Source organism: Hetaerina americana, unplaced genomic scaffold (genome assembly GCF_022747635.1).
Source record: "Hetaerina americana unplaced genomic scaffold, ioHetAmer1.1.p SCAF_3, whole genome shotgun sequence".
Classification (NCBI taxonomy): Eukaryota; Metazoa; Arthropoda; class Insecta; order Odonata; family Calopterygidae; genus Hetaerina; species Hetaerina americana.
Window position 1 is genome coordinate 100,140,304 of NW_027286874.1, and position 27,650 is coordinate 100,167,953.

The 27,650-nt window shown below is 32.6% G+C and overlaps 1 protein-coding gene across 3 annotated transcripts in view; it reads left to right on the forward strand.

Annotated features, from left to right (window-relative positions):
• The window catches only part of snama (something that sticks like glue), an 88,009-nt gene that overhangs the window by 50,656 nt on the left and 9,703 nt on the right, over window positions 1-27,650 (forward strand). For all 3 annotated transcript variants that reach the window (XM_071587396.1, XM_071587395.1, XM_071587398.1), the window contains one exon: window positions 6,975-7,112. In XM_071587396.1, coding sequence (XP_071443497.1) covers window positions 6,975-7,112 — 138 coding nt within the window. The remainder of the gene's footprint in view (window positions 1-6,974; window positions 7,113-27,650) is intronic.

The following is a 27,650-nucleotide window of genomic DNA, read 5'->3' on the forward strand; positions in this document are numbered from 1 at the left end:
TATTCTGTGATGATTATATCAGCTATACAAATGAATTATTCATGATTGATGTCATAGCAGTTTGAGCTTGGAAAAAATACTTTCTCTAAGTCTTGACCTCCGATTCATTCATGGCAGACCTTCCAACTATGTAAACAACTTCATATTGAAAGATATTGTGCATTAACAAAACAAACTGCAGACCTAAAAACCCTTCTCATTATATATGATAATTAAGTGTTTTTAGAGATGATAACCAGACTAAGAACTGAGATAAGACCAGCAGATATTGAGACTGATCCCTCTTCCTTCAATGTGTATGGAGGGTGAAGATGAGAAATATAAAAGTAAAATAAGTTATTGAAAGATTGCATGTGTGAATGTGGTCCTCTGAAAACACTGATGCAGCAGCACTTTATCCCTGGTAAGAAAGGTGCATATATGGATTTCTCAAGGATAAATTTTAAGCAGCAAACGTTCAGTGTGTGTGTAGGATGTCAAAATATTTGTATTCTTATAACACTCTCAAAAAATGTAATGAATGAAAATAAAATAATAGTAATGATTGTACGAAGCCACATTATTCCTCTTTTGAATGATTACAAACATGCAGAGATCGTGAAATAATAAAATGGATTAAAAGATTTAGGAATGCAGTTAGCCATTGCGACATAGGCCTATGTCACTCAATGGAATGTGATGTCTGTGCCCAACATACTCTATAGGTTGCTCTTTGTTGAAGGGTTGAGTAATTGTCAACAATAACTGTAACATTTTTGTATTTACTTTACTGCTGACCAATGTTGTATAAAATCAAAATAAATATTCAACAATTACAATAAGTTAATTCTCATGCATATTCATACCTTTGTTTATGATGGCGGTTGGTTCCAGGAATTATGCTATTAAGAGAAATTTCATTAGGTGTATGTATGTTTTCATTTATGTCAGAGCCTCTTTAGCTTCAATGTATATGTTCATATATGGCATCTAATATTTTCAATTGATAGTCCTTTTATAAATCCTCAAGTTCAGTTATTTACAATTATTCTATGTGGAGGTGCCCAAATGGTTGCTTTATATTAGACAAGCTGGGTGAGTGGCTATGTATGCTATTTTAACCAATGCTTGAGCAAACATGTTTACTTGTCTTTACTGCCTGGTTGAAATGAAATAGTCAAAGCCTAACGTGACTAAAATTATTTAAAAAACATTGATTGAATATTAATCTTATAGGCCCTATGTAGTGGGTGACGAATAGATAGAAGCTATATGTTTCAAATGCTTGTGATTAGAAAATGTCAGTGACCTTGTTAGGTCTTAAGGAGGTGGGAAGTTGTGGAGAGTGGATGAATGGTTGGGATAGACTGCTGAGATCTTGGAAGGCAGTCTCAAGTGGAACATGCACCACTGTCTGTCCAAGCTGATATTCTGATTCTTTTCTTTCCATTTTCCCTCTAATTTACCGGTCTTGAAGTCGCAGATGTAGTTACAGAATAGTTTGTAGTAATAGTGAACAAATTTATGATAGATCATTTAAAACAATAACTGTCAGACTTAATTGGCATGGATTTTGTGGCTTATAATTGTGCATATAAAACATCACAAATTATTTTTCTGCATAGTAATGTCTTGAAAACTGCAATTTCAATCAAACTGCATTCAATGTTATCTTTTACTTTTAAAAATTATTGGATGGTTAATGAGAATTGAAATTAAGAATGAGTAATTGAAACAGAAAAATAAAAACCAAAACTTGATAAATGATATTTGTGAGAATTTTCATCTCCTACATCTATAAATATAAAATCAAAGAGCTCAAAATTTCATCAGCCATTTTTAATTTATCTCTTGCACCTTTCCTTTAATTACCAGGTACAATTGATTATCTATTGCAACCATTAGGGGAACCTGTCATGCAGATTGCTTTACGTCAGGTTATCCAATCTCTGGAACAGCCTGTTAATTATTGCGGCATGAGCACCGGTTTAAAATACATTTGATTCTCACCAAAAATTTTGAGAAAAGGTATTCAGGTCGAAGTGGCATTCAGAGGATTTTGGCCTGTATTTATAGGTAGTCGATTAAGGGCTCACATGCCTTGATTGGCCATGGCATTGAAAAACCTCTTCCATATCCTGACAAGCATGAGATGTCATGTGCTTTTCACTATGCAGAGACTCAGTGCCAGAGATGCAGTATGCATCAATACTGGGAAAGGACAGCTATTTCAAGAAAATTGGACCTGAAAAGGACCTTGGAGATGAAGGTGTGCCTCACAGGAGCAGGAAAAAACCAGTCGGTTAAAAAAAGGAGAAGATACTAGTTACAAAGATGAACCACCAGCATTTGTTACCATCTCATTTGTAGCAGCCACATCATAGGAATAATACCATGTTGTAAGCAAACACAACATTGACCACCAGATTCACTGAAATGAGGAAAATGGAGACATGCTACCGAACCCCAAGGACCCCCTCTCCCCAGGAACTCCCTCTCCCTACATATGCAGGAAGGCGTATATTTGGTGAATTACTCCTGTCGTAAAGTGTTTATCGGATAAACATAAAAGGTCAGAGCAATGCTGAGGAAGGGAACACTGTAGAGACCTGCAGTAAAAGCAATTTTGCCTATCTGTGATTACAGAACACTCCTGGTTCTTTGTATGAGTCTTGCTATTGATTCTTCCTATGAGCCATCAGGAAAGCCATCAAAATAATGAAGAAACAAGAGGAATTCATTAAGGAGAATGGATACATGCTTGCTGGGACATGGAACAAGTTGTTCAACACTTCATTCAATCAGAGTTTGTGAGTGCCTAATGGGCTACCTATAAATACAGGCCAAAAGCCTGCAAATGCCACTTCAATCTGAAGATGTTTCCTGGAACTGGGGTTAAACTGTTGTCTACCAAACGCTGACTAACTCAGCTGTAATCCTCAAAATGGAAGCTGATTATGCAATAGCTTTCAGAAGTCTTTGAACAAAAACTAAATATTTTGTTATCATTAATAAAACAGTCTGTTGCTTCACCCTATTCAATATTTGTGGCCAATGAGACTGTTATAATGCACATTTCAATCATTACTCACCAATTTAAATGCAATACTACTGTCCAATTAGCGATATTAATCATATATGTCTAAATAATAATTTACCAATTTTCATGTGGTTATAAAAATCTCTTGAATTTTATGCAAAATACTCCGGAAACATTGAATTGAAACATTGATGCTGTATTACTTCATTTCCCTGGGAGCTCTTTAGAAAGTCAAAGATCTACTTTAGTTATTAGTAAACAGTATCTAATTTAAGATGGGCAATATTCGAGTAAAAAAGGACATTGGCTAGACTATAATGTAATCTATAACTCTCACTGAAACATTTAGTCTAGGATTTTCAATCTGGACAAACCCCATGTTTGGAATACTTGATTCAGTGAGCTGGGCTGTTTGAGTAGGCCTTGTTTTGTGGAAAGTGCAATACTGATCTTTGGTACTGACCATTGAAAATAGTGTAAAAGGATTACAAAACTGATAAATGGTGGCCGAGTACCCTTTTATTTGCTCCTTTTCCTAGTTTGCTGTAATTTCTTCCCATTTGCCTCTAACTTTTCATGTGATGAAAAATCTTAATTTCATTGCTCTCCTTTGGTGTTGAGTTACCTTGTAGTTATTGGGTCCAAATTGCATTTTAATAACTTTCATTCACTTACTTCCTATGTGAATGAAAACATGAGAATTGGATGTTTGAACTTATCACATTTTTCTTCGTCAGAGACTACATGTCATCAACTCAACTATCAAAAGGTGTTATAACATAAGATTTTACCCTATATGCCATTTGATGATATAATACTGTCTTTTTGTGGAGTTATTTAGCTCTTTTGTAGTTTTATCCTCTGGGGAAATTAATTCATGGTGTTCTTGCCACTTTTTCCAGTACAATATGTCAGCTTCACTATTCAATGAAGGTAGATTGTATTGGAATTAAAAAATATTGCATATCTTAATTTCTTTATTTATTGTAATGATTATTTATTTTTACTGCATACCTAAAGGCAGGCAACTTGGTCAGAAAAATCTAAATTTTTTTTCTTCTAAAGGCATTAAGAAAGCCTAAATTATTGAAGACTTTCTGGAATGAGGGAACAGTTTTTGAATCTGTAATGAGAACCCAGTATTTTTGTTTTTGAAAATACTCTATGCTTTGAATTTTACATTGTGCTTGCACATAGGAAAAAGCAATAAGAGGAGGAAACGTAATGGTATCCAGCATTACTGCATGAAATTTATGTGCATCCTCAATCAAAATAACAACTTTGCAATTTCCACATATTTTAATGGTCACAAACACATCTGGTTTTAATTATGGAAATAATGGGAGATTAATATAATGATGGAATATTAACTTTGGCAGAATAAGTACGTTTTGATACAATAGTGGGCTCAAGGAATAAGTGAAAGAGGCACCCTCCCCCTCTTTGTTTTTTTATCCGTTGTTGAGTTTATCTTTGTGAGTGAGGGAGAGGGAATCCCGATGGGGGAAGAGAGGGAATGAATGAGGAGGTAGGAAGGAAACCACCTCTTGTTTTGTGATGATCTGTTGTTATATAATATGATCAAGTTATTTCGATATCTCACCCCTCTTTCGACATTGCTAAGTGAGCAACACAATATTTGCATCATGTAATAGCGATGAGCTCAATAATAAGAGTCCCAGCTACAACATTCTTTGAATAATAAATGTAATTAGTCAAAATAAGTAGTGCTGACCATTTAGTGTAAAAAGAACATTCAGTATTGAACATTAATCCATGGAGTTGGAACCTTCACATGTAAGATGTGGGTGATTTTTGAACCATAAGTTTGAAAAAAAGGTGAATCTTAAATTCTATAAAAAAGATGATTAATTCATTAAAATAATGGCATATAAGTCTATGTATAGCTTTATTCAAAGAACTTGTTTACATTTCTGGTAGCAGTAGCAGTTTTCACTCTAATTATGTTAACTTTTATTTGTTTGTTTATTTCTGTCATGATTCAGGGGCCCAAAACTTGTTAGATCAATTTGAAAAAATTATGGGGCTTTTGATTATGATTTAGTCTCCATTTCCTGCGAATGATGATTTCCCACAATTTAGATTATCCTGCGATTTACATATTTTTCTTTTACCACTCTAAAAGTCGAAAAGGGGTTTCACGGCTTAATCCTGTGAAGTTTCAAGATGTGTAGTTTCAGTCTGCTTATGAACTAAACATGGAAACTGTACAACAGGGTAACCAAAAATAACAGGAAAAGTGCTGCAGTTGGCGGAGCTTACGTGGTTCGCATTTCTTCCACTAGGTGAGCATAGCGCAAACAGTTCCAAGTTCTGCCCTGGCATTGTTGTCATCTGGGAAGGTTGTGTTTAGCTGCAGAAATTCATTTTTTAAAAGCAATTTTGCTTTCTCTTCATTTTTCATCATGGCGGATTTAAGTGAACAGCTGCTGCTGTGAAATTTGGCTTCCTGCTTGGGGGAAACACCTCAAAAACTCTTGTGATCTGAAACACAGCTTACAAGGATTGTGCTATGGGAAAAACTAAGTGTAACAATGGTTTTCTCGTTTCAAAGAAGCTGAGAAGTCCATTGATGACTAACTGCGTTCAGGGCATCCGCCAACAACAATCAAGCCAATGGAAAACTTCGTTGTCGCCTTACTCAAAAAAAGCTGGTCAAGTGAAATCAAACCTCAAGAAGATGCTCATTTGTTTTTTCAATGTGAGAGGAATAGTGCATTTTGAATACATCCCACCAGGTCAGACTGTTAATCAGGCTTTATATTTGGAGGTTTTAAAAAGATTGCGTGACAGTGTGCGTCAAAAAAGGCCCAATTTGTGGTAGACAAAGGGCTGGCTTTTCTACCATGGCAATGCACTGGCTCCATTTCAGTGCGCCAGTTTTTAGTCAAAAACAACATGACTCCTTTGCCTCATGCCCCTTACTCACCTGACCTTGCTTCGTGTAATTTCTTCTTGTAGTAAATTTAACAGGAATGTACCTATAGTCTTGAAGCAATGGAAAATGAAATAGACAAGAGCATAAATTTGATTGCCACAAGGTTTGTTGAAGGGGGTGGGTGGTAAAAACCAAGTGACAAGTAAGGGGTAGATGGGAAACACATACGTGGTCACGTCACTTGGGTGTGTTTGGGAAACAGTTATCCACGTGTACCTCAATCACCCACAAACAATGCAAAAATAATAAATAAGGAAAAAACGTACAACCTCTCAATCACTAGGGTGTTTTAAGGAATAACAGTCACTCTCGTGAATCACATTCACACACATACTCAGGATTTGCAAGGTTATCTCCTATGCTAGGAACTCATTGTACTCACATAGGAATGAAAAACAAATTGAAATAACAAATCAAAAAAGAAAAGAGGCCCAAATTCACGTTTGCAGTCACTCAATCACTCAAGTGTGTAAGACCTTTGTGAATCGTACCCTTTCATTCGTTCAGGGTTTACAAGGATTCCTCGTATGCCAGTGACTGTTATAGATAGTTTGAACTGGGTATAATGAAGTGGAAAGCTGAGGGAAAGAAGTAATTCACTTAAAGTGAACATATGTACACTTAAATTTCAAGAACACAACTTCAGGGGTTTCACCGCTGCTATTAATGAAGGGAAATTGACAGACATGGTAGTCAGTAAATAAGCCCTGTGCAAACAACTAGGCTAAACCCAAGTGAATTTAGATAGTATAGTATTAATATGTCTTGGTGAAATTAATATTCACCTGTTTTTATTGTGAAAAAATCATATGATAATTGTTTAATTTTATTAATTTATCACATTATGGAAGATATGAATGCAGATTTCCAATAGAAGTTATAAATTTAATTGATCCAGTATTCTATCATATGGTTTTATCAATGTTATATGTAGAAAATTAGAATTTGAGGAAATTTTAGTCTCTGAAGTCTTAGGTATTTTTTTTGCTTTTATAGATATCAGCGTGGCTACAAGGATGGTCGTCAAGATTATGAATCTGGATCTTATTATGAACCAGAATACCAATATGGTGGAAGATCGAGATATTCCCAGAGGAAGGATTATGGGAAAGAATATTTTGGTGATAATTACAGGTATCTAACAGTCTGTAAAGAAATTGTTAGTTTTTATTCAATATTTGGAACCTATATATACACTTTTGTTAAATTGGTTCTACATTTTACACTGGCACTGAATGTTAAACATTTTCCGTGGTCTTGTATTAATAATTATATATATTTTATTTTTTTAAATATTCTGCATTTGCTTTGTGAAGTCAAATCTTCAATGTTTAACAGTTTAATTTCATCAGAAAGTGAAAAGTCCTAACATTAATATAATTGTTAAAGCTTTACTATTTCAATATGCAACCCAGATTTTTATTTTAAATCTGTGCCTTGAAAAGATTTTAAACTGTGGCCAAGTTACCGTGAAATTTGTGATGCATCAGTGATTTTCATGAGTGTTAGTAATTAAATTTAATCAGCTGTGATGTGTCATAAGTCTGAACATTAATGCAACAACCAATTCTGTGTTTCCTATTTAAAGCACTTTTGTGATACATAAGAAGAAAGTATATTTTCTACTTTAATTTTTACAGTGCAGTGAAAAACTTGTATTTGGATTACACTGATTTATTTTTGATCAATTTTATGACTGTTATATCATTTTTTATAATTATATTTTTGAGATCTCATAATTTTAATCTCCTAATTGTTACTCTGACGTTTGCTGTTCATAATTTTCATTGCATATTTAAAGTATTTGGAGGTTTATTAATGCAATATGTATTGTATTGTGTATCAGCATTCCCTGTTAACTGTTCTCATTTATTGGAACATCACAATTGTCGCATTGGTTTCTGTATATAGTAAATACCTGTTATGACTGTTTTACTTAAGGATACGTAGGATAGTATATTCATATCCATCAATTCATATGTTGAATTGAATGTCTTGGAAACTATTTTTCCCAACGGCATTCTGTTTTTCATAAAACTCTGCCTTCGGTGCTTTTTGTTGAATGGCCAGGAATCTTTATTGCAGTGACAAATGAAGTACTGTTTTTCTTTTCCAAAAAGCTTGGTTTCCTGAAATTTTAAGAGCATCTGTTGTTGATATGTGTGGTACTTGACAAATAGAGCTACTGGAGTGATAATTATTCTTAATTGTCATATCTTCTATCGTTATTGACATTCAAGCTATTCTAGGTGTACATATCTTAATATTAAGTAAATTTTTTGTACTGTATTAGAAATGGTTGCAAACGAAAGCATAACCATGCATTAGACTTATTATTGTGTTTTGTTCATCTTTTTTATAAGACTAGTGCCATCTGGAAGGATTGCCAGTTTTAGGGAAAACTTTTTGTTATGTGGATCCTGAGGAGTAGTTGTGGTGAAGTTCTTAAATTTTAGTGCAATTATAATTGTGAAGTAGGACGTTGCACTGCATGTATGTTTTTGATACATTTTTACCACATCACAGCCATAAGATATTTGTTAAACCGATATAGTACAAAACAAATAAATCATAAAATGTTTCATGTATGCATGTATTTGCTTGGTTCCTCTTGTGTATCTACATTTGTATGAGGACATTATGGACATGGTTTTGGGGTATGCTACTGTGCATCTCCTGTATCAACTTAAGTTATTAAACCTCGCATTAACCTAGAAAGGCAACACGCTTCAGAAGTGAAAATCTATCACTCTACCAGGTCACAGCAATAAGCTGATCTGCCCGTAAAGGTAATTTTTTGAAAGACAAAAATCTTTGCATTTGGGACTGTTCATATACTGTGTCACACCTTCCGAGGGCTGGAATGTCTGCGTAGTAACTTGGGAATATAAATTGCACTGCTGCTATTTAGCTTTTCTAAGAGATGCAGCAAAGCCTCTTAAAGTGGATTATAGGTGATGATAAATTGAGTAAAATAAACTTAAAATTCCTTTCAGCTAATGTAAATTAAAGGTAAATTTTATAAGTTTTAATTAACAATTGAAAAAATGATACCTTGCCAAACTTTTTGCATGAATTTATTAAAATAAAACAAATTTGTCAGTACATGACATCCATGAGCCAAAATACACTTCAGTAGAGGTGATTGAAACAGTATTGGCAAAGCAACTGAACATTATTCCAGTACAGAGGTTCCATAAGGCATTGATGGACCTGGAGATTCGTATAGGTGCTGTATCATATTGGGGGAGATGGGGATGTAGAAGCCTGATAATATATAGGTCATTTCATTTTGTTTTTTCATCTGTGGGTGTCCAATCCTGGAACTATTTGAGTACACGGTATATATCCAGCGTCTCATAGATAAAGGAAGGAATGAATAGTTCCTTGTGTGAGTAAAGAGGAGTGTGTGAGATAGATTATGACAGGGAAGAAGACTGATGAAGAAAGAGGAAAGGGAATATTAGGTGAGGTATTCTGAAAATGTATTATTATTTGCAGGACTTGCAGATTAAGCCAATGTAACTTAATAAAATTGTTGTATAATTGCTGCAATCGAGACAATTGCGTGTGTAGACATAGGGTGTATTTTAATGTTGAATAGGGTAGGTGTTTAGGGAATGTTCATATAATAGAATGTTCATTCAACAATTTTCTCAGTGCACCCTATTTTTCTGAAAATTTTAATGAATCTTATTAAGATGTAATAACACTTAGATAAAAAGTCTAGTTAGTCCTTGAGAAACCTTACTCATTTTCTCAGTTGTAATTTTGTATTTGAGGGTAAAGAAACTGGAGAATTTGCGTTGTATAAAAATGAAAATTCTTTAGATTAAGACTAAGAGATTAATACTTAGTGAAAAAACATTAGGGGGTTGTGATAAATTATATTAGTTGACAATAAAGTTCCTATGATGATATTGATACATTGAGTGATTTGTTGGCTGAACTCATCGGTGATTTTATTGTAGGAGCAATTTAATGGCAAAAGGTCCTTGCGTAATGTGTATCTACCCTTAAGTATGAAGTTTGACCTGAAGTGTCTTTTCCACTCGTATATCATATTCTGCCCTGCCAAGGTAAATATTCAGAAGGATTGAAATGTGATAAAATGAATGGGAATTTTTGTTCCCAGATATATATATGTGAAGTCCCACAATAGTATGTGAAAGCTTTATTGGCCTGAGATTGAAATCCTTTTGCTAAGTAATGCAAAATTGGAAAGGATACACTGACAATATATGAGCTGGGTAAGCCCTATGAAGAAAGAATTTTCATTTTCTGGGAAATCCACGAGTATAATTTTTAACTATTCATCAGTGAGGAATTATCTGAAGAGGAAATAAACATCAAATATGAGATTTTGTGCCCATACTGCGTGCATTGAAATTTGGTGATTTTTGCAAAGTTTAGCCAGTGTTATCTATCGTCAGGGTAGTCAGTGAACAGAAGGAAGTATACATCTATTTGTTGGAATTGCAGTGTGCTCCAATCAAAATCACTTCAGTCTCCATGAGATTTCTCTGACAGGAAGAAGTGTGGTACACATTTTTCTTGGTAATAAATGGCAGCAGTTAAAATGCTCTTTGTGCAGATGCGATTTCCAGTAGTGAGAAGGGAAGATGTATACTCCTTTATTTTACACCTTGGCAAAAGAAAGGCATGCAGAGTACATGAGTTGCTACTGTATATCCAGACCAAAATGCCTAAATTTGAGAGTTCAACTTTTTGACAATCATAAGGTCAATCAAGATTAAATTAAAATATGAGTACTCTCTGGAAATTAAATTGTGCATTAGAGTGGGAACAGAGCTGCCATCTTTACAGCAAAATGTAATGTGACTCAGTTTACTAGCAGAGGAGATGTAATTTGGTATATGTTCTGCAATTGAGAATCCCACCAGCAAGGCACACACTATAATAAGAGTTCTGCCAAAAACTTATGGAAAAAAGCTGTTGAAATTCACTTTCACCTTAGTGAAGTTAATGAAATGAATTTCAAGATTGAATGTGGTTTAAGACTATCTGGATATCTACTGTGAAATATAAAAAAAAAGTTTAGGAGGGTGATTCGAAATAAACATTGTGACACGTTGAGCTCTTGGGGGATTGTGTTCTGCATGGCAATACTTACCTGCGTACTGCTAAAGCTTGATTTTTTATTAACCCTTATTTAGCATATTTTGTTTCTAGCACACTCAGAAACATGAAATTGCGATTTCACCGTATTTGGGTAGTAGTTTAAAGGAAAATGATTGGGTATGAAAATGAATAGCAATGGTAACATGGGAAGATAAATAGAGAAATGAAATAAGAATTTACAAGAAGGAGATATTGATGACAGGCTAAGTAATGATTTAGAAAAGAAGATGAAAATGTACTTAAATTGAGAATATGGTGATGTGCAAACCTAAAATCTAGTCGTTGAGGTAAGAAGATGTGAGTAGTACCAAGGTTTTTGAGATGTAAGAATGGCAACGAATGAGGATAATAAGTGGAACATTTTGAAGGCTACGGTAAAATTTCATGGATTGTGGAGGAAGAAATAAAGTTGTTGGGTAGAATTCAGAGAAGGCAAAAAAGTGAGTGAAGGTGAGCTTAAAAGTAGGCAGTGGATAGTTAAAGGTTGTAATAGAAAGAAGAATGTTAGGTAAACAGGGATAGGGAAGATGATAGAATTTTAGCCTTGCATGAAGACAGGTTAAAAATACGTACATCTGGAGAAGAATATAAGGTAAAGTGAACAAGATGAATTTTATGCTTTAGGTAATGCATAAAGATTGTTAGGGACATTCTAAAACCTAGCTTTAATCGAAATTTGTATTAAAAGCAACTATTTTCTATTTCTTAATCACACACTCGTACTACTTTAGGTTGAATATGTGTAGGCTCCCAAGTGTATGCATTATCAGAGGGGCGAATTCTGACCACCCTCCGCCCAATGTGTATTAAGTTTTGCAGCATCACCACATGTGAGATGAAACAAAATGTGCTGCATTGTATAAATTTATGATTTATTTGGGAATTTTTTAGGAAATACTTTCAATGAAACATTAAAACTCTGTTGCTTCCTCCTGATTCAAAACAGTGACATAATCATAATTTGTAATCAAGGCAAGCATGGCCTATGTTTGATTCGGGAAAAAACTTAGTAGCATGCATTTTTCCAGCAAATCACCTTGCGCTGTTAGGTCAAAGCTACAACCCTGGCCCATAAGATGTATGCTGATTTTAGGGCACATTTTGTAAAGAAGGTAAAAAATGTGCATCTAATTGGTCAGGAAATACAGTACTTTATAATCAGTTTTTATGTTTCAAAATGGGTTGGGGGAAACTTGAATTTAAAAAATATAGTTCCGAAAGTAAGCCATGGCTCTGAAATTGATATGGTAACTTGCGGTGTATTGTCCAACATCTCCTGGGAAACTGATTTATAGTGATATACTTACGTGCTTCTGAAAAAGTTAAATTAAAAAATATATAATTTTTCAAGCTACAGAAAAAAATTCTTAGGCTGATTTTATATGAGCAAAAATTAGTCAGCAGTTGAATCCTTGGAGGCTAATGCTCATTTGAGCATATCTGTTCATTTTTAAAAGAATTTCCATGGTTTACTCCGCCGATAAGAGTAACATCATAATAATGTGGTGTAATACTGTGAATTTTGTTGAATTCAACCTCTTTGATTTTCTGACACATTAATGAAATTCAGTTCTTTCATTTTCTGTAATGGCGCAAAAGAAAAAGTGTTAACCTGATAAAAATTCAATTTTTGTATGAACAACTGAATTTAATTTTATACTTGATATGATAATCGCAGTTGCATCTATTTTGCAATGACATTTTCTGCTGTTTCTTCAGTTTATTTAAACAGGACAATGCTTTGTTATGCCTTTTGCTTTTTTGACTAATAATGCCAACTTTGTCTGAACAGCATATCAAGTTTCAGCTACTTTCTTTTTCATGAATTCTTATTTTTTAAACCACAAAACATTTTTCCATAATGGCTGTCATATTTATAGTTACTAAAACAAAAATTTAATTGCCATATGTTCAATATAGGGCAAGAAATGCCATGCTTTTTCCTGCTGATGAAAACCTAAAGTTGACCTAGAGTGATAAATTATGGTGACCTATACTGGGTTAGTAATTCAACTTATTCTAGTTGAAAATTGGACTTTTCCTTATGCTTAGGCTGTTGAGTACACCAAGGTTTACATTTCTTTAAATTGAATCCATTGTTTGCCAGTATGACCAAATGTAAATTATGTATTTTAATGCTTTTGATTTGAGAAGAAGGCAACCCATGTAGAGAAAGAAAATATAAGGATAACAGTGAAATGCCAAAATAATGGGTGCTTGTAATCCTAGAAAGTCATTAAATGGAGTCCATTGATGATTTTATAATCACTTATTAACCCTCAAAGCTCTACCAAAATTAACTTATTTGAATTTGGAATTTACAATTGCATTTTTACCCTGGTAAAACTCAAAATTTACTATATAACCAATAGTGGTATTTCGGCACCATAACTTTTAACTAAATATTATAGGCTTTTATTGCAGGTGATGTCATATGATTTCGAATCAATTTACTGAAGAGTAATTTAGATAAATAGATGTTCGGAATAATTGCATAAAAGTAATACGTATAGTGATGCCCAAAAATCATTTTATTATGAACTTAGTTAATCCTCTTTCCCATTTTTTCCTGCTGTGACACTAATGTGACTTCCCTCATTCTTGGCTAAAGTATGGCTGGAAGAAAAATTGTCATGATGATGCATATAATTCACAAAATAGAACAAATGCAAAGTTACTAGATTGCTATTGAGCTCTTTTAGTTTGTAATACAAAATGAAATAATACTGGCTGTCAGTTGATGCCAAATGGAATCCGTAGGCCTTCAAGGGATTAACCTGCTTAATTGCTGGAACTTTCAGGATAGTAGAGCAGTCGCTGTGGGTATTTTCCATCATATGATTAGGGTATCAACCAGGAAATGAGAAATAATGATTTACCATTTATTTTTAAGGCTTTCGATGGTTTTTGTATTATTTATTATCATATTGTAATATTATGTACAAAAACGTTTAGTTTGAATTTTCAGCAGCTGCACTAGTTTGATACCACAAACTTATGACATCATTGGCTAGAGGTTCTGTATCAAATTTTGGAATGCATTGAGAATGTAATCTATTAATGCAGACTTTATCAAATTTGTAACTTGTCTTTTTTAACTTTAATCTCAAAGTTTGTGAATACATTTATCATAAGCATATGGCACAGTGAATGTTGTTATGTCATAATTATAATATTATAACTGCCAAAAATTGTCCCATCCCCATCAGCCAAAGAGACAATAATTAAAGTAGGCATCAAAATCTTATATTATTATGCCAGCAAAATGTAGGACTAATGAACCCACTCAAAGCAAATTATAAACATTAGCTGACAACATCTCATTTGCTCAGACCCTGTCCAACGCATGATATTTCATCAAAATTGCCATCAGGCACAAAATACAGTTACTTCTTCAATGCCACTAGGTCCTGAATGGCTATGACCAAAGATTACAGGTACTAGCATCAAAATACTTGCACCTTGATTATAAATATTCATAAAAATACAAATTGTTGTTGCAAACTATCAAAGAAAAGGAACTGCTTAAAGAGTGCGTAAAAAGTTCTGCTTGTTTGAAGGCTATGACCATTGCTAAACATTCTATTGATCTGCTAACTGAAATGGAAAAATTATCAACAATATTGATGGAAGAGCAATGTTCAAAATCAGTTAACCTTTTAAAAATTGAATAGTCTCTCTGTGTGAGACATTGAAGGAACAGAGGAATGAGGCAGAAAGGTGTAGCCCTGAATTACTGGGGGTTCACTCAATTTTAAAACTGTTGAAATGTACACTATGTGAAATTAAGTTGAGAGCAGCTCGTACTGGCACATTGGCAGTAGAAAAGTTTCTGAAAGTGATTGCATTATTGGATGATGGTGGTATCTATACTGAGAATATCTGCAGGTAATAGACGTCTTTAGGTAACTACTAAGCTATAATATTCTATGTGAGCAATTCAAGCATAGAATCTAAAATATATCAATAAGACAGGTTATGACATACATCTGGAAGACATGGGCATTAACAAAGAAAAATGGAGAAAGCCAGACGCTTTTGAAAGAAAATTATTTTGAAGAATGGTTAGATTAATGCTGTAGGAAGGATGTGAATGGAGAATCAAGAGAAATTGAGGATTAAATAGCTGATAAAGGAAGAAACGATAATCCGCTTCATAGAGTCACAAAGGCAGAGAAATGGTTGACATTTAGACTTATAGATGGATACCAGAAGGAAATAAACTTGGAGGAAGACATGGGAAAAGATGGAGAGATGATGTGATTGAGGATTTATGAAAAATGAATAAAACTACTTGAAAGGAGCTAGCAAGAGATAGAAGGGTTTAACTGTCGAAAAGCCCAAAATGCATGGAAGGTTGTAGCACCTGAGGAAGAAGATGAAGTGGTCTACCAATATGGGTACAATGTATGTGGGAGAGGCTTGAAAAAGAATGGAATGGATGAGAATTTTTTCTTTGTCGAATGAGGATATTTTTTTCTTACTTACTTTGATCAACCATTGCAATCAATAATGATGCATAATTTTATCATACCAATTTTTCATGCAAAATTGAAAACACTGCACCTTGTGGAGGCCTGTGGCCTCGACTATCTTGCAACTTTGATTTATTGAATACTCAAAACCATATCACAGATTTTGTTAATCATTTTGGAGGAAGTTACTTCCACTGGACATCCTAAACAATTGTCATCAATTGTGGATGTACGGCCACCTTTCAACTCATTTATCCAATTTAAATGGTAGCAAACACAGGAGGAAATGTGCCAGGAACTTCATCCAACTTGTCTTTGATCTCTTTCTGTGTTGAACCTTTAAACTAAAAGTGTTGAATCACCACACACAATTCATATTTTTCCATTTTTCTAAATAAAAGATTGCTGCTTCAATCAAATTTGGAAATGAAACCACATGATGATTGTAGCTGGAACTTAAACATAAGTGTAGTGAGAGGTGAGGCTCACTGAAAGCAAACCTTTTCCACTTCAAAAACAAACCCTTTCACTAAAATCTCTTGGATTTTATTAGGATGTAGTGAACAATCCTTGTTCAAGTGCGAGGCAAAAAAGTGAGGACATGCTGGGGAGGGAGTAGGTTTTTTCCTTGTAGCATGATACATTTTTATTCTAGCCCCTAAACAATTTCTTCTTCTTAAATATGACACCATTGTGGTAAATATTTTTTCGGTTGTCTATCATTAATGTCAACACCAATGAGCACATGAGCATATAGCTTATCCTGATCATTTCTTTGGGCTTATGCCTGGAAGATTTTAGCCTCTTCAATTCCTAATAATTATTGGATTACATTTCGTAAGTAAAAATTAATTTGATATGTGGGGCGTAGCTCACCTATTGCCAAACCCTCTAATGTGGCATATTCAAATAACACATTGGAGTAAGTGGACCTTTTCCTTAACCTGTGGCACCCACAGTTTCCCAGAAAGAATTAAAAGTAGCTTGCAGAATTTGTATATCAATGCTTAGAAAGTTATTCTTTAGTTAATTTTTTTTACCGCCCTATGTGAATGTGTGAAAACTATATATGATACTTATCATAGTGTGAATAATTTTTTAGGGAAGGTAGGCCACTGAAAATGAAACTGCATAGGAAAATTTTGCGTGTATGATTGAAATTAGTCTTCAGGATTGGATTTTCATCTATTGAAAAATATAGGTACTGTCTTTGCCGTGCAAAGTTCTACATTATAACTTATTAAGGTATATGTAATTATGAAGTATTGTGATGAAGTATACTTTTTGGTATGCTAAAATAATTAATTGTACAGAAAGTTAACTGTAGTGTATTTCAAGCATTCCTGTTTAATGAATAACCTAAAAAGCTGTGATATCTAATAAATTGGTGAAATGCTTTATATTAGCTGTAATTGAGTATTTTAATGCAATATTGGAGGAGTACATTTAAAAGTTCAGTGCAGAAATTTAAGTTAATTCAGTTTATTTTTTTATCGCTGTGTGTGAAAATGCTTGTCATACTTTTACACAAATCCTGTTTTAGTTTGTGTTTCGCATTGTTAACACTGTGTATTAGCTTAAACAAATGCCCTTGATGCTATTAAAATTATAGCACCTCCTTACTGATGAAATAATTGGACAAAAGTTTGCCATCATTATGCTACATTTCTGTTATACATGTTGGTCAGAGTTATTGTGGATTGTGTAGTGCTGAAGTTAGTGCATGAACAGTCTTCGTCGTCTCAAAAGCATCTCAAGACTTGCTTCCACTGCTGAATAATCAGATATTTGTGAAAAATATTACAGTGTTCAGCGTATATTTGTCATACTATCTATCAAAGAAAGTAAGCCTGGATGCTGGAACCCACTGAAATTCACAGATTTATGTATGCACATTTGTTCTTGTCATCTGGTTTCAGTGTGATTTTTCACTCTGGACATTTATTTGTTTCAAAATTGCAAAATTTTGTATGGAAAATGTAATTTGTGAATGCAATTAATTTTTTAAAAATTCATCAACTCTGGAACATCTGAAGTTTTGTGACCCATTCTTTCCCGTCATTACTAAACAATCTCATCTGAATTTTTCTCACTGTGATTTCATTTTTGTTTCATGTTAGATTATCTCTATTTTACTATCTTTATGTTCTGCTAAATGTTTGTTGGAGGGAGGAGTTTGTTAAATATTGCTTCAGATCAGTTAAAAATTTTTTTTCTATGTTAGATATATGTTGGCTTTACTCTTTCTTTTTAAATGGGCCTGTACCCAAGTTTAGTGCTTCACATTTTTTCTCAAAGAAACATTTGTTTATATTAGCTTATGATTCATCTTGTTAGAGGAAAATGGCTGTGTTATGAGTAAAACTGACGATGGTTGTGTTTGACTGTTGGAGAGTTAAGTGATGTTTCAATTCATCTGTGTGGTGAAAAACAGACAAAAAAATGAAGTATTAGAGTTAGAAACAATGAAGTTATTTTTCAGTGTTCCAGTAAAGCAGCGCAAGTGTTCATTGTGTTTTCCTCGTAGTACTCATTAGATCACCATGAAAAATGTAAAAATACATGCCAAGAACATTATTCAAATGTTTTTACTCCTAAATATGGCATCGTTTCTTCATGATTGTGATTATAGTCTTCAGAAGTGATCTTCCAGTGCAGTGCTCTTTCATTTGTTTGGACCTTAGTTTTGGAGAACAATTTACAAGTTAATGTGGAAGTGATGACCTTATGGGCAATTTTTGCTCAATAATTGATACCATTGAGAGTTTCATCTATTTTTTTAGCCAGTATACTTCAGAAAGGCTCTTTAAAGTGATTTCATTGATGTTGTTTTCAGAATGTTGTGATTTAATTCATAGTGATTGTTGGACATTATGAGATAAGGAATATCATCACTAGGTCATGCATGGGCAAGGAGTATGTTTGTTAACATGAAATTCAAGGTTGAAGAATAATGAAGTTAATATTGCTTTGCTTTTGTATGAATTGATGTCCATGGGTGCACCAATCCACAAAAAGTTGAAGTTTTTAGTAATCCATTATTAATTTTGTGTCCAACTCTCTCATTTGATAATAAATCAAATTTAATTTGTTAAGTAGGCCTCTATAAATAATGTTAAAATAATATATGCACAGTTCAGCAAGGAATTTTTCACCTCAAAGTTATGCTGTTTTGTTACCTCAAAAAAAAACTTTTGATGCCCTATTAAAAAATAATATTTTACACGATTACTTCCATGAAAGAGAAGCGTGTTAAAGATATCTTTGAAGTATTTGGTAATGAAAATAATTTGATTAATGATGCTCAAGTACTTTAATATTTCATGCCTCAAGAAGTTTTACTTAAAAGTCTCTCCCATGCATATGGACAAAAGAGAATTCTATTAATTTTATAGAATATGTTCAATGTTAAGAGGTATCATTTTTTTAAATTGATTGAAGTCAGTCACCTCTAACTTATGAATGACATATTGTAAAAATGAAATATATTCATTACTGACTTGTTGATTTCAATGAAGTAATGAGTATCATTAATAATTCATGCTCTACCTCTGCACCAATATAAATTTGTACCTTAATCTTGAATTTCATTAACTTTATAGAAATATAGTGTTAATGTATATTCATCTTTCTTGAATCATATTTATTATTACTGTAATGTATATATTGCCTGCTGTGCTGAGTTCAGTGAGGAGTGATTATTAGAATTTTATTTTTCCTTACATATGAGATAGTACCATTATTTATTTTGCTCTGTGCTGTTTTCTATGTGTGAATTGGATACTTTGTCTACAAATTCTATCTATATGTGTTACTAAAATCTCATTTATTCAGTTCAAGTATATTTAATTGGGTGTTAAATTTTTCTAATTTCAGGGTTGAATATTATAGCAATCTATTGTCTTTGGTGATAATTTTGATTCCCAATATTGCATACTGAATATGTTTCTGTTGCTTGAACAGTTCTAACTTGGCAATTAGAAGTGGTATTGGACACTGAAATCACTTGTCTATTTTATCATATAATGTTTTCATAGTAGCTGTATTATATGCTCCAAATGCAGGTTTACTAATGTATGTTCTCTTATAAATGCCTACCATTGATGTAAAAATAGTATTTGTTGTGTTATGTATATATGTAGAATTTTTATCAATTGGTATATAATTTAATAAACTTATTACACAACTTAAAAATAAAAAAACCTAAAATTTAGAGCAATGGCACTAGATACAGTAATGGTCTGAATTTCAGCTGGTACCTGTACGTAATGATTTGCGCTTTTAGCCATGATTTTTGAGTAACATTTAGTTTATTGTTCCTAATCATGAATAGGAAGAGAAGAATTGGATAAGTTTTCCATATAGAGCCCACAAAATGAGTTTTAATTTGTTGAAACAATAGAAAAAAATAAATTATTCGTGGATCACTCCTCTCTCTCATATAGTCTCTTTTAGAAGTTCTTTAACATTGTTTTGCAAATTGAGATTTTCATACAAATTGGCCGGCTATTTGATAAACAAATAGATACTATTTTCGTTCCCATTATCTGCTAAGGGCCGAGGGAAATCATTGTAGTTAGTCTACTGATTAGAGGTAGGTTTTGAATGGACCTTATGAATTTTTACTTATAATGTTAGACTTCTATGACTAAATTCACTCAAAGCAAACACCTTCATTGGCAATAAGTGAATAAATATAACAGTTTCAGGTTTAAGTTTGTGGAATTCCTTCATTTTGATGGTAAAAAGAAACTTAACATTTCCACCAAAAATGGTGGTGTATTTATGTGGTTTTTTGGTGGAAATGTTAAGTTTCTTTTTACCCTCAATGAGTGTATAGGCAAATCATGGAAACACTGTATTGTGCTACAACTTGGGTCAAAATTAGCCATACAAAGGAGACAATGCACAGCATTTTAGAATTACTATCTCTTTCTGCAACTGTATACAAGTACTTAGAGCCAGTGGATGCCGTGGTTTATTATATTTATTATGTATTTTAAGATGAGCTTTTTCAGAAAAAATATCACCTTGTCAATTGTCAGCGTAGTCATTTTGTGTTGTGAGTATCGAGTGCCTTGTGACTGTTGTTAGGAACATAGCGAAATGTGTAGGAAACACCGAAGTAATGCATTTCATCATAATGAGCCTGCAAAAGTCTTGCTTTCCCTCTCAAGCATTCTCATTTATTTCCATTCCTCATTATCGGTGAAATCTAATGTGTTAAATTTATGTACTTTTCTTTAAACATGATTACTGAGCATACTGGTCCATTCAAAAAGTTTGCTTGACTTATTCGTGCACTATCCCAGTCAATTAAATTAGCTGCCCAGGGTTATTGTTGATGACCTTTGTGCATCATTTATGTGCCAATGCTTCTAATTTTTAAAAAGTTAACTTCAATATAATCTTTTCAAGCCATACCGACCGATTATTGTTTTTATGTGCTCTGATATGGATTGTACTGCTAATAAAAAGAATGTTGCATTACTGTTTAGAAGACTGTTGTATAACTGTATGTGAAAGAAGCATTTATCGATTCTTGTTAAGTTTCATTCCAAGTGAAATATCTACAAGTGACTAAATTTGATTTTCAGAAGGGAGCTTGATAGCTCTTCCAACGTTCTGTCTAGTAAAAAATTATGCTTTGGCATTTATGGTAGAATAGAAGCTGTCAATTGTGGATGAATTTTGACTTAAAATCATGTTCTGCTGTTGTTAAGGTATTTTTTCACTCAGGAAATTCTTTGAATGTGTGTGTGAACAAAGAGATCTCCATCTGGCATGTGCAGAGATGATTTTTTCATTGTTATCAAGCTCAGGTGTGTGCTGAATATATGATTAATATAATATAAGATTAATATTAGCGTAATTTTTTAACCCTTCCTGGTGAAGGAAAACCTATTTTTTATTTTCAGGTCAGCGTGGTACACATTTTTACTCATACTACCTGAAGTTGTAGTAGCGCCAGATATTTCTTATTTATGTGAAACTGCATTACAAATATTTTTTAATTATTCTAAGTATTTGTGAGAAAAGCATAAGGTAACCACATTTAATAATTCATATAATTATAATTTCAGTTGTTCAAATAAGGTGATATTTAATTTAAATTCTTGGTCACCTTTCCAATTTTAAATTTTGTCGGTGGTAGATACTTCTGGATAAGTAGGATTGTTTGCGTCATTCAGTGTGGGGAGGAGCAAGGATTAGGGAGAAAAACATGGTGTAAAACCATTGTCGTTTTGTTAGAAAGAGGCATTAGGGGGCTACATTTAAGCATCATATCTGACAGATTAGATGTACTAAAGTGTAAATACTTCCCTTGACACTTGAACAAAAAAAAGCGGTGAACATTTTGTCTATTGCAAATTGATCCCTTTGCTTTAACTTCTCAATGAAAAGTAAGAATTTTCTTCAGAAAAAAACATGGTTAGGATAAATTTTCAGGTAAAAAATATCAGACTTAACTACCACAGTCGTTCACTAAGTAATTTTTTGTGTATGCCAGTAATCACTCCTATGGGAACATTTAAATTACAGACATATGCTCCTAAAAATCCCATGGGAACATTCTCTGGTGCGGGTGACAATCACCATAAAAATCTCAGTATTAACAAGGTTAAACGATGATTGATTTCCATGAACTTATAAGATGTTACTCGGTTGTTGGTTGAAGGAGTCCTTTTCCTTCAAGTACAAAATTAACTATTTAACCCTAGGTAGTATGAATTAAGGGGTTATGCTATAAGCTTATAAGTTATGCTTAGATATGTACATTTGGGGTTTTGATGGAAAAGTTAACAAATACCTTATACAGTTGATCAGTTTACTGCCAGTTTTATGTTATCTATTTTAGAATCTCTTTGTTACATACTGCTGGCTCATTTGGAACAAAAAATTTAATCAATAATTTATTTAATAAAGTCCAAAAATAAGATCAGAAAATTATACGTAACACATCTTTCATAATAATCTGTATTTTAATCCTCAATTATTATCCAAGCTTTTTATTGTTTAGTAACCTGCAGAAGCTTCAGCTAACCCAAGTACACAATGAACTCGTATAAACTATTCTCTGATTATTAGGTTTTAAATTACCTGACTCCCTGCCCTTATATCCAAGGCAGAATTTGAAAAACAATTTGAATGGTTTGGCAGGCACACACAAATATTAAAGATCATTTAATTTGTGAAAAGAGTTCAATTTAGCTCTCATCTGGAAAGCCCTCTGACCTGTTCAAAAGACCCCTTTAAACATATGTATTGTCTAGTGTTGTATCAAATCACTGAGGGCAATCTGTTTTTATATGAATAAAATAATCAAAAAGAGGAGTTAATGTGTTCAGGGTTCATGTATGTGAGTTTCTTAATTCCATTCTAGTAGTCAAATGGCTGAAACAATTATGATAAAGAGGCAGGATGTATTGTTAGAATCCTTAAATTATCCTGAGTAATATGGGCTTCCTCACTCTATAATTTATACCACATGTATATAAAGTTATTTATTTATATTTTAATAAGAATAAAGATAAGGGAAAAAGGGATTAAAATGTGAAAAAAGATTAACATAATATATGTTATATAATAAATACACAATAGATATTTATATAATAAAAAAGACAGGGTTATAGGCTCTTAAGTTCAAATTTTTTAATTTAATTTTAATTCTCTTCTCATTTTATACTGCGAAATACTGTTGTTATGGCTTTAGGCTTTTCCTTTTTCTGGCTCTGAATATTAATAATTTGCAATGTTTTCAGCCACTGAAACAAAACCAAAAACACACAATGCCGAGTAAGATAAGAGATATGCCAAGACCTGTTCTCCAATTTTTGACCATTGCAATTCAGTGACCAATCATATTTTGTGTTAACAACTCAGGTGAAGGGGAGAAGTGAAAGGATTAACCTAGTTACCTTGTGCTTTACCTCCACAAAAACATAAAGCTTGGAAGCATTTATGCCACCCGTATTGGATTCAAATTATAAAAATATAATCATTTTTCTCTATAAAATGGATTTGAACAGAGTTTGCTGGCAAACACCCTTCATCCTTTACCTTACCACACATTCACATAAGTAGCCAGATTTTGAAATTTGTACAATATTCCTAATAATTTCAGTCATGCCTCTTAGGTTGCATTTTTAATTCAGACAATGCCCATGCCCTAATACTTAACATTTTTTGCAGTTGCATTAAATATTATGTATTCTGTGGGATTAAACTTCTAAAATGCTAAACCTAATCTAGTAATATTATTTCTAGTACAGTGTTGTATAGCTCTTAATTACAATCAGATGCAAGTGGTTCAATTTTTTATCAAGTCAAGTTCTTAGACATTAATTTTATGAAACTGCATCAAGGTGTTTTTAGAAGAGGAATCAATTTAAGAAAAATGCATAGAAAGTACCTCTTCAAGCCTCCTGTAATGCCTCTAATTTGCGAGGTTTGGGGTCTTGGTATTTCATGAAAATATATCATTTTTCTGTCATTAATTGGAGAGTATCAGTAGTGATTAAATGAACCTCAAAAAAGTAATTATTTAAATTTTCGTAGAATATCATTTAAGCAATTGTAAGCTAATAAGGAGGAAGTAAGTGTACTGGAATTATTGATCAGTCCTGGTGTGTTCTTCATCACTTCCAAGTCTTTGTGAGATTCACTTTCTGATATAAACTTGGTTATTTTGGATTTTCTAATTTTAAGGCTTGAATATCAAGATGAGCCTTTAATGAGGTGCATTTAACATTTTCAATAATTTTCTTCACACATCCTTTTACAGTCATTTAAAGGAATGAAAATGTTGTGTTTTGACTGAGGAAGTTACTGCAAATAGGATATTAGCTGAATATGCTTTGTTTTTAACATTCAATAATAATATTTTCAGGAAACCTTAAAGCAGCTCAAAGCTACAAAAGAACTGATGAGGTACTCTTTAAATTTTCTGATATGTTGAAAGTCCCACAGTACTCCAAATATATGCTGATGATATATTTAAAATTACTGTAATATGTTCAGAATTTGTTAAAAAAATTATTATATTTGGTTATTTATTCCTATTTTTATCAAAAAAAATTATTTGTGAACAAAGTGCCTTAATAAGTAGGACATGTCGGAAGGCCTTACATCTCATTTTAAAATTTTAATCTAAGAATGTTGATTTCAATTCTAAACATTTTTGGAAGAAACAGTGAACTAAAACTTTATTTGAAGAGTAATCATGACTTTTATTATAGTTGCAACATACCACATGATAGCTCACTCATAGCACCATAGTAAAGCAGTGATAATTTGATTTTGACATCTTGAATAAACCTTTGTCTACTTTTTGTGTATTTAGACCTTCAGGAAACTGAAAGTTTTAGCTCACAATCAAAAAAATTAGTTTGACTTGATTAATTAAAATCAGAATTCACTTTTTAAAATTAAAATAACTGATGCAAAATACATGGAACAGTAATGAAAATGCTGCCACAATTAGCAGATTCACATATTGGGCATTAACTAAAAAATATTGTGAATGTTCTATGCTGAATCATCTCAGGGCTAAAATGAATGTCAAGGGTATTTATGTTCTCTTTGGCTTTCAGCTATATATTATAAGTGTCTCTGAAGGATATTTTTTACCAGATGTAGAAATATTAATGTGACAAAAGTTTGAATAAGTGTAATGACTTGTGCATGTATCGACTTATCCTTAGATACATTTGGTGTTGATTCATTCAATTAAAACTTTTACTATGAGAGTATCATTGTTTTCTTCTTTGTATATTTTGAAATAGTCTCTTATAATTGGTAAATATTATTTTTGTTAGCAGTTTCTGTTGACTGCCAACAACCCTTGACCACTTTAGGAAGTGCATACTTATGATTTCCTCAAAAGCTCTTGAATGTTTCAACATGTTCAAATAATTGATATTAAGTGAATATCATTGATTTGAATACATTTGGAGTAATATCCACAGCAATCGTCAATTTTAAACCAACATTCAGGAATACTTCAACTTATTTAATTAATTTTGTATGTATTGTTGTTACAAAATTTCATTTCTTTGATGAAGAAAATATGTTCTGCCCCATTTAGATTTATTATGTTGTAAATAAGATTGAAAACATTTAGGGATTAAGTTGAACTTATTATGAAGTTGTTTATGATATGAAATTAATTGTTTTCCTTGATGCGGAACTGTTTAGAAAAAAGAGAATATTGAATCAGATGATTTTTTAAAATGTTTTCTTCAAGCTTTGATGAAAAATTTGTCACTGTAACTTGCAAGGCATTTAGTGATGTTTTGCATTATGCTAAGTTTAATATATTTGATAGTTTTAAAATGCATTGAAACCTGAAGTTATGCTAAGCCTTTTACTAGGTAAAAGGTCATTATGGTATTTAATATTATGTGTTGTAACAATGCATATGTTTCCCAAAATATGTTCTATAGTTCTATAGTTGGCAATGGTCTTTATTGTGTTATTAAAAAGTATGATGCCTCTTTGCACTGCTCTTTCTTAATATTTTAAGGCATCTAGTAGTCAATTGGTTACTTTATCATGTATTTTATTGATTCAATGTTTGCATTATTTTAAACTATCAATTAGTTACTTAATGAAATTTTAACCAAACCAAATTTTTGACAAAACACTTCATTTCTTGCAGATCATTAAAATTTTTGTCCCTGAAAGAATTAAGTGTACCTGAGAATTGATATTTGAATATCTGGTCTGGGCACTGATATTATCTCTGGTCAAGGCATTTCTTTTTTGTTATGCTCCTGAAGAGGCCCCTTGGATTTTTCTTTTGAAGATATTGTCAGTAATATGGATTTTTTTAAGGAAATGGTGATTCACATCATTGTCACTGGTCGATTATAATTTGCAATTTCATACTTTAATAAATGGGGGATGTGGTAGTCCAGCGGGTAGAATATTGGACTATTAACCAGAGGGCTCAAGTTCAATTCCTGGGGATGCCTCTGGGCATCCTCACCTTCACCTAAGATTTTGTGGGTGCCAATTCTTCCAGGCAGCACAGGGAGAGCAACTGACCCCTCTACCCTGATTTTTTAATTTCACATGCCATTGGGCTTAGTACCGAGTGAGCTCTACCCTAACCTATAGAACTTGACTTTTCAGTTGATAACATTTTTTTAACTATAATAAATCAATCAATGAATAATTAAAATTTTGTATGACTTTTCAGTTGATAACATTTTTTTAACTATAATAAATCAATCAATGAATACTTAAAATTTTGTATGTTTCAAATAATTCTTTGCCCTACTTAATAATAGAAGGAGGAAATAAATGGTGGTAAAAAATGATTATTCTAACACTTGACCAATTTTTTTTATTAGAATTGTTTTGGTTATAATTGTACATAATTGTTCAATTAATATTGCTGTAGAGATAATGATGAACATGAGTTAAGAAATAAACCTAGGTGCCACATATTGCAGTTCATAAGTAAACATTAGCTATTATTGTTGTGGTGTGTAAGGCAGCATCAGCTGTCAAAGTCTAAGTCTTGAGATAACTTTCATCCCTTATGATTATTTAATTATAATTCATTCTTTCAATTTTTATTTGGTTATCCTATATTTTTTCTCCTCAACAAATGTACCTACATATTTAAAAAATTGTGCCCATTTTATTGTCCAAAATCTACTTAATTTCAATTAATTAAAAACTGCCAGTCCACTTAATTTCAATTAATTAAAAACCCTTTCCTTGAAAATATTTTCTTTGCCAAACTTGCTGAATTGAAAACAAATTGATCCAGCAAATTGCCTTGATGAATTTGGCGTGCTTTATTTGAGCATATTTTCATTTATCTAGTTATAAAATTTTGATTATTCACTCCTATAATTATGCATATTATTTATAACCTGTTTTGCCCAGTTCGATAATCCTCTCTTTGAAATAATTCACTTGATGCACATTTTTACTTGTATTTGGTGGCCTCATTTTCAATTTGAGTTCAACCAAGATCTTCGTACCATCGAAGAAGTGTGCATTGAGTAACCTAGTTTCTTTTTCAATAATGAATACAGAA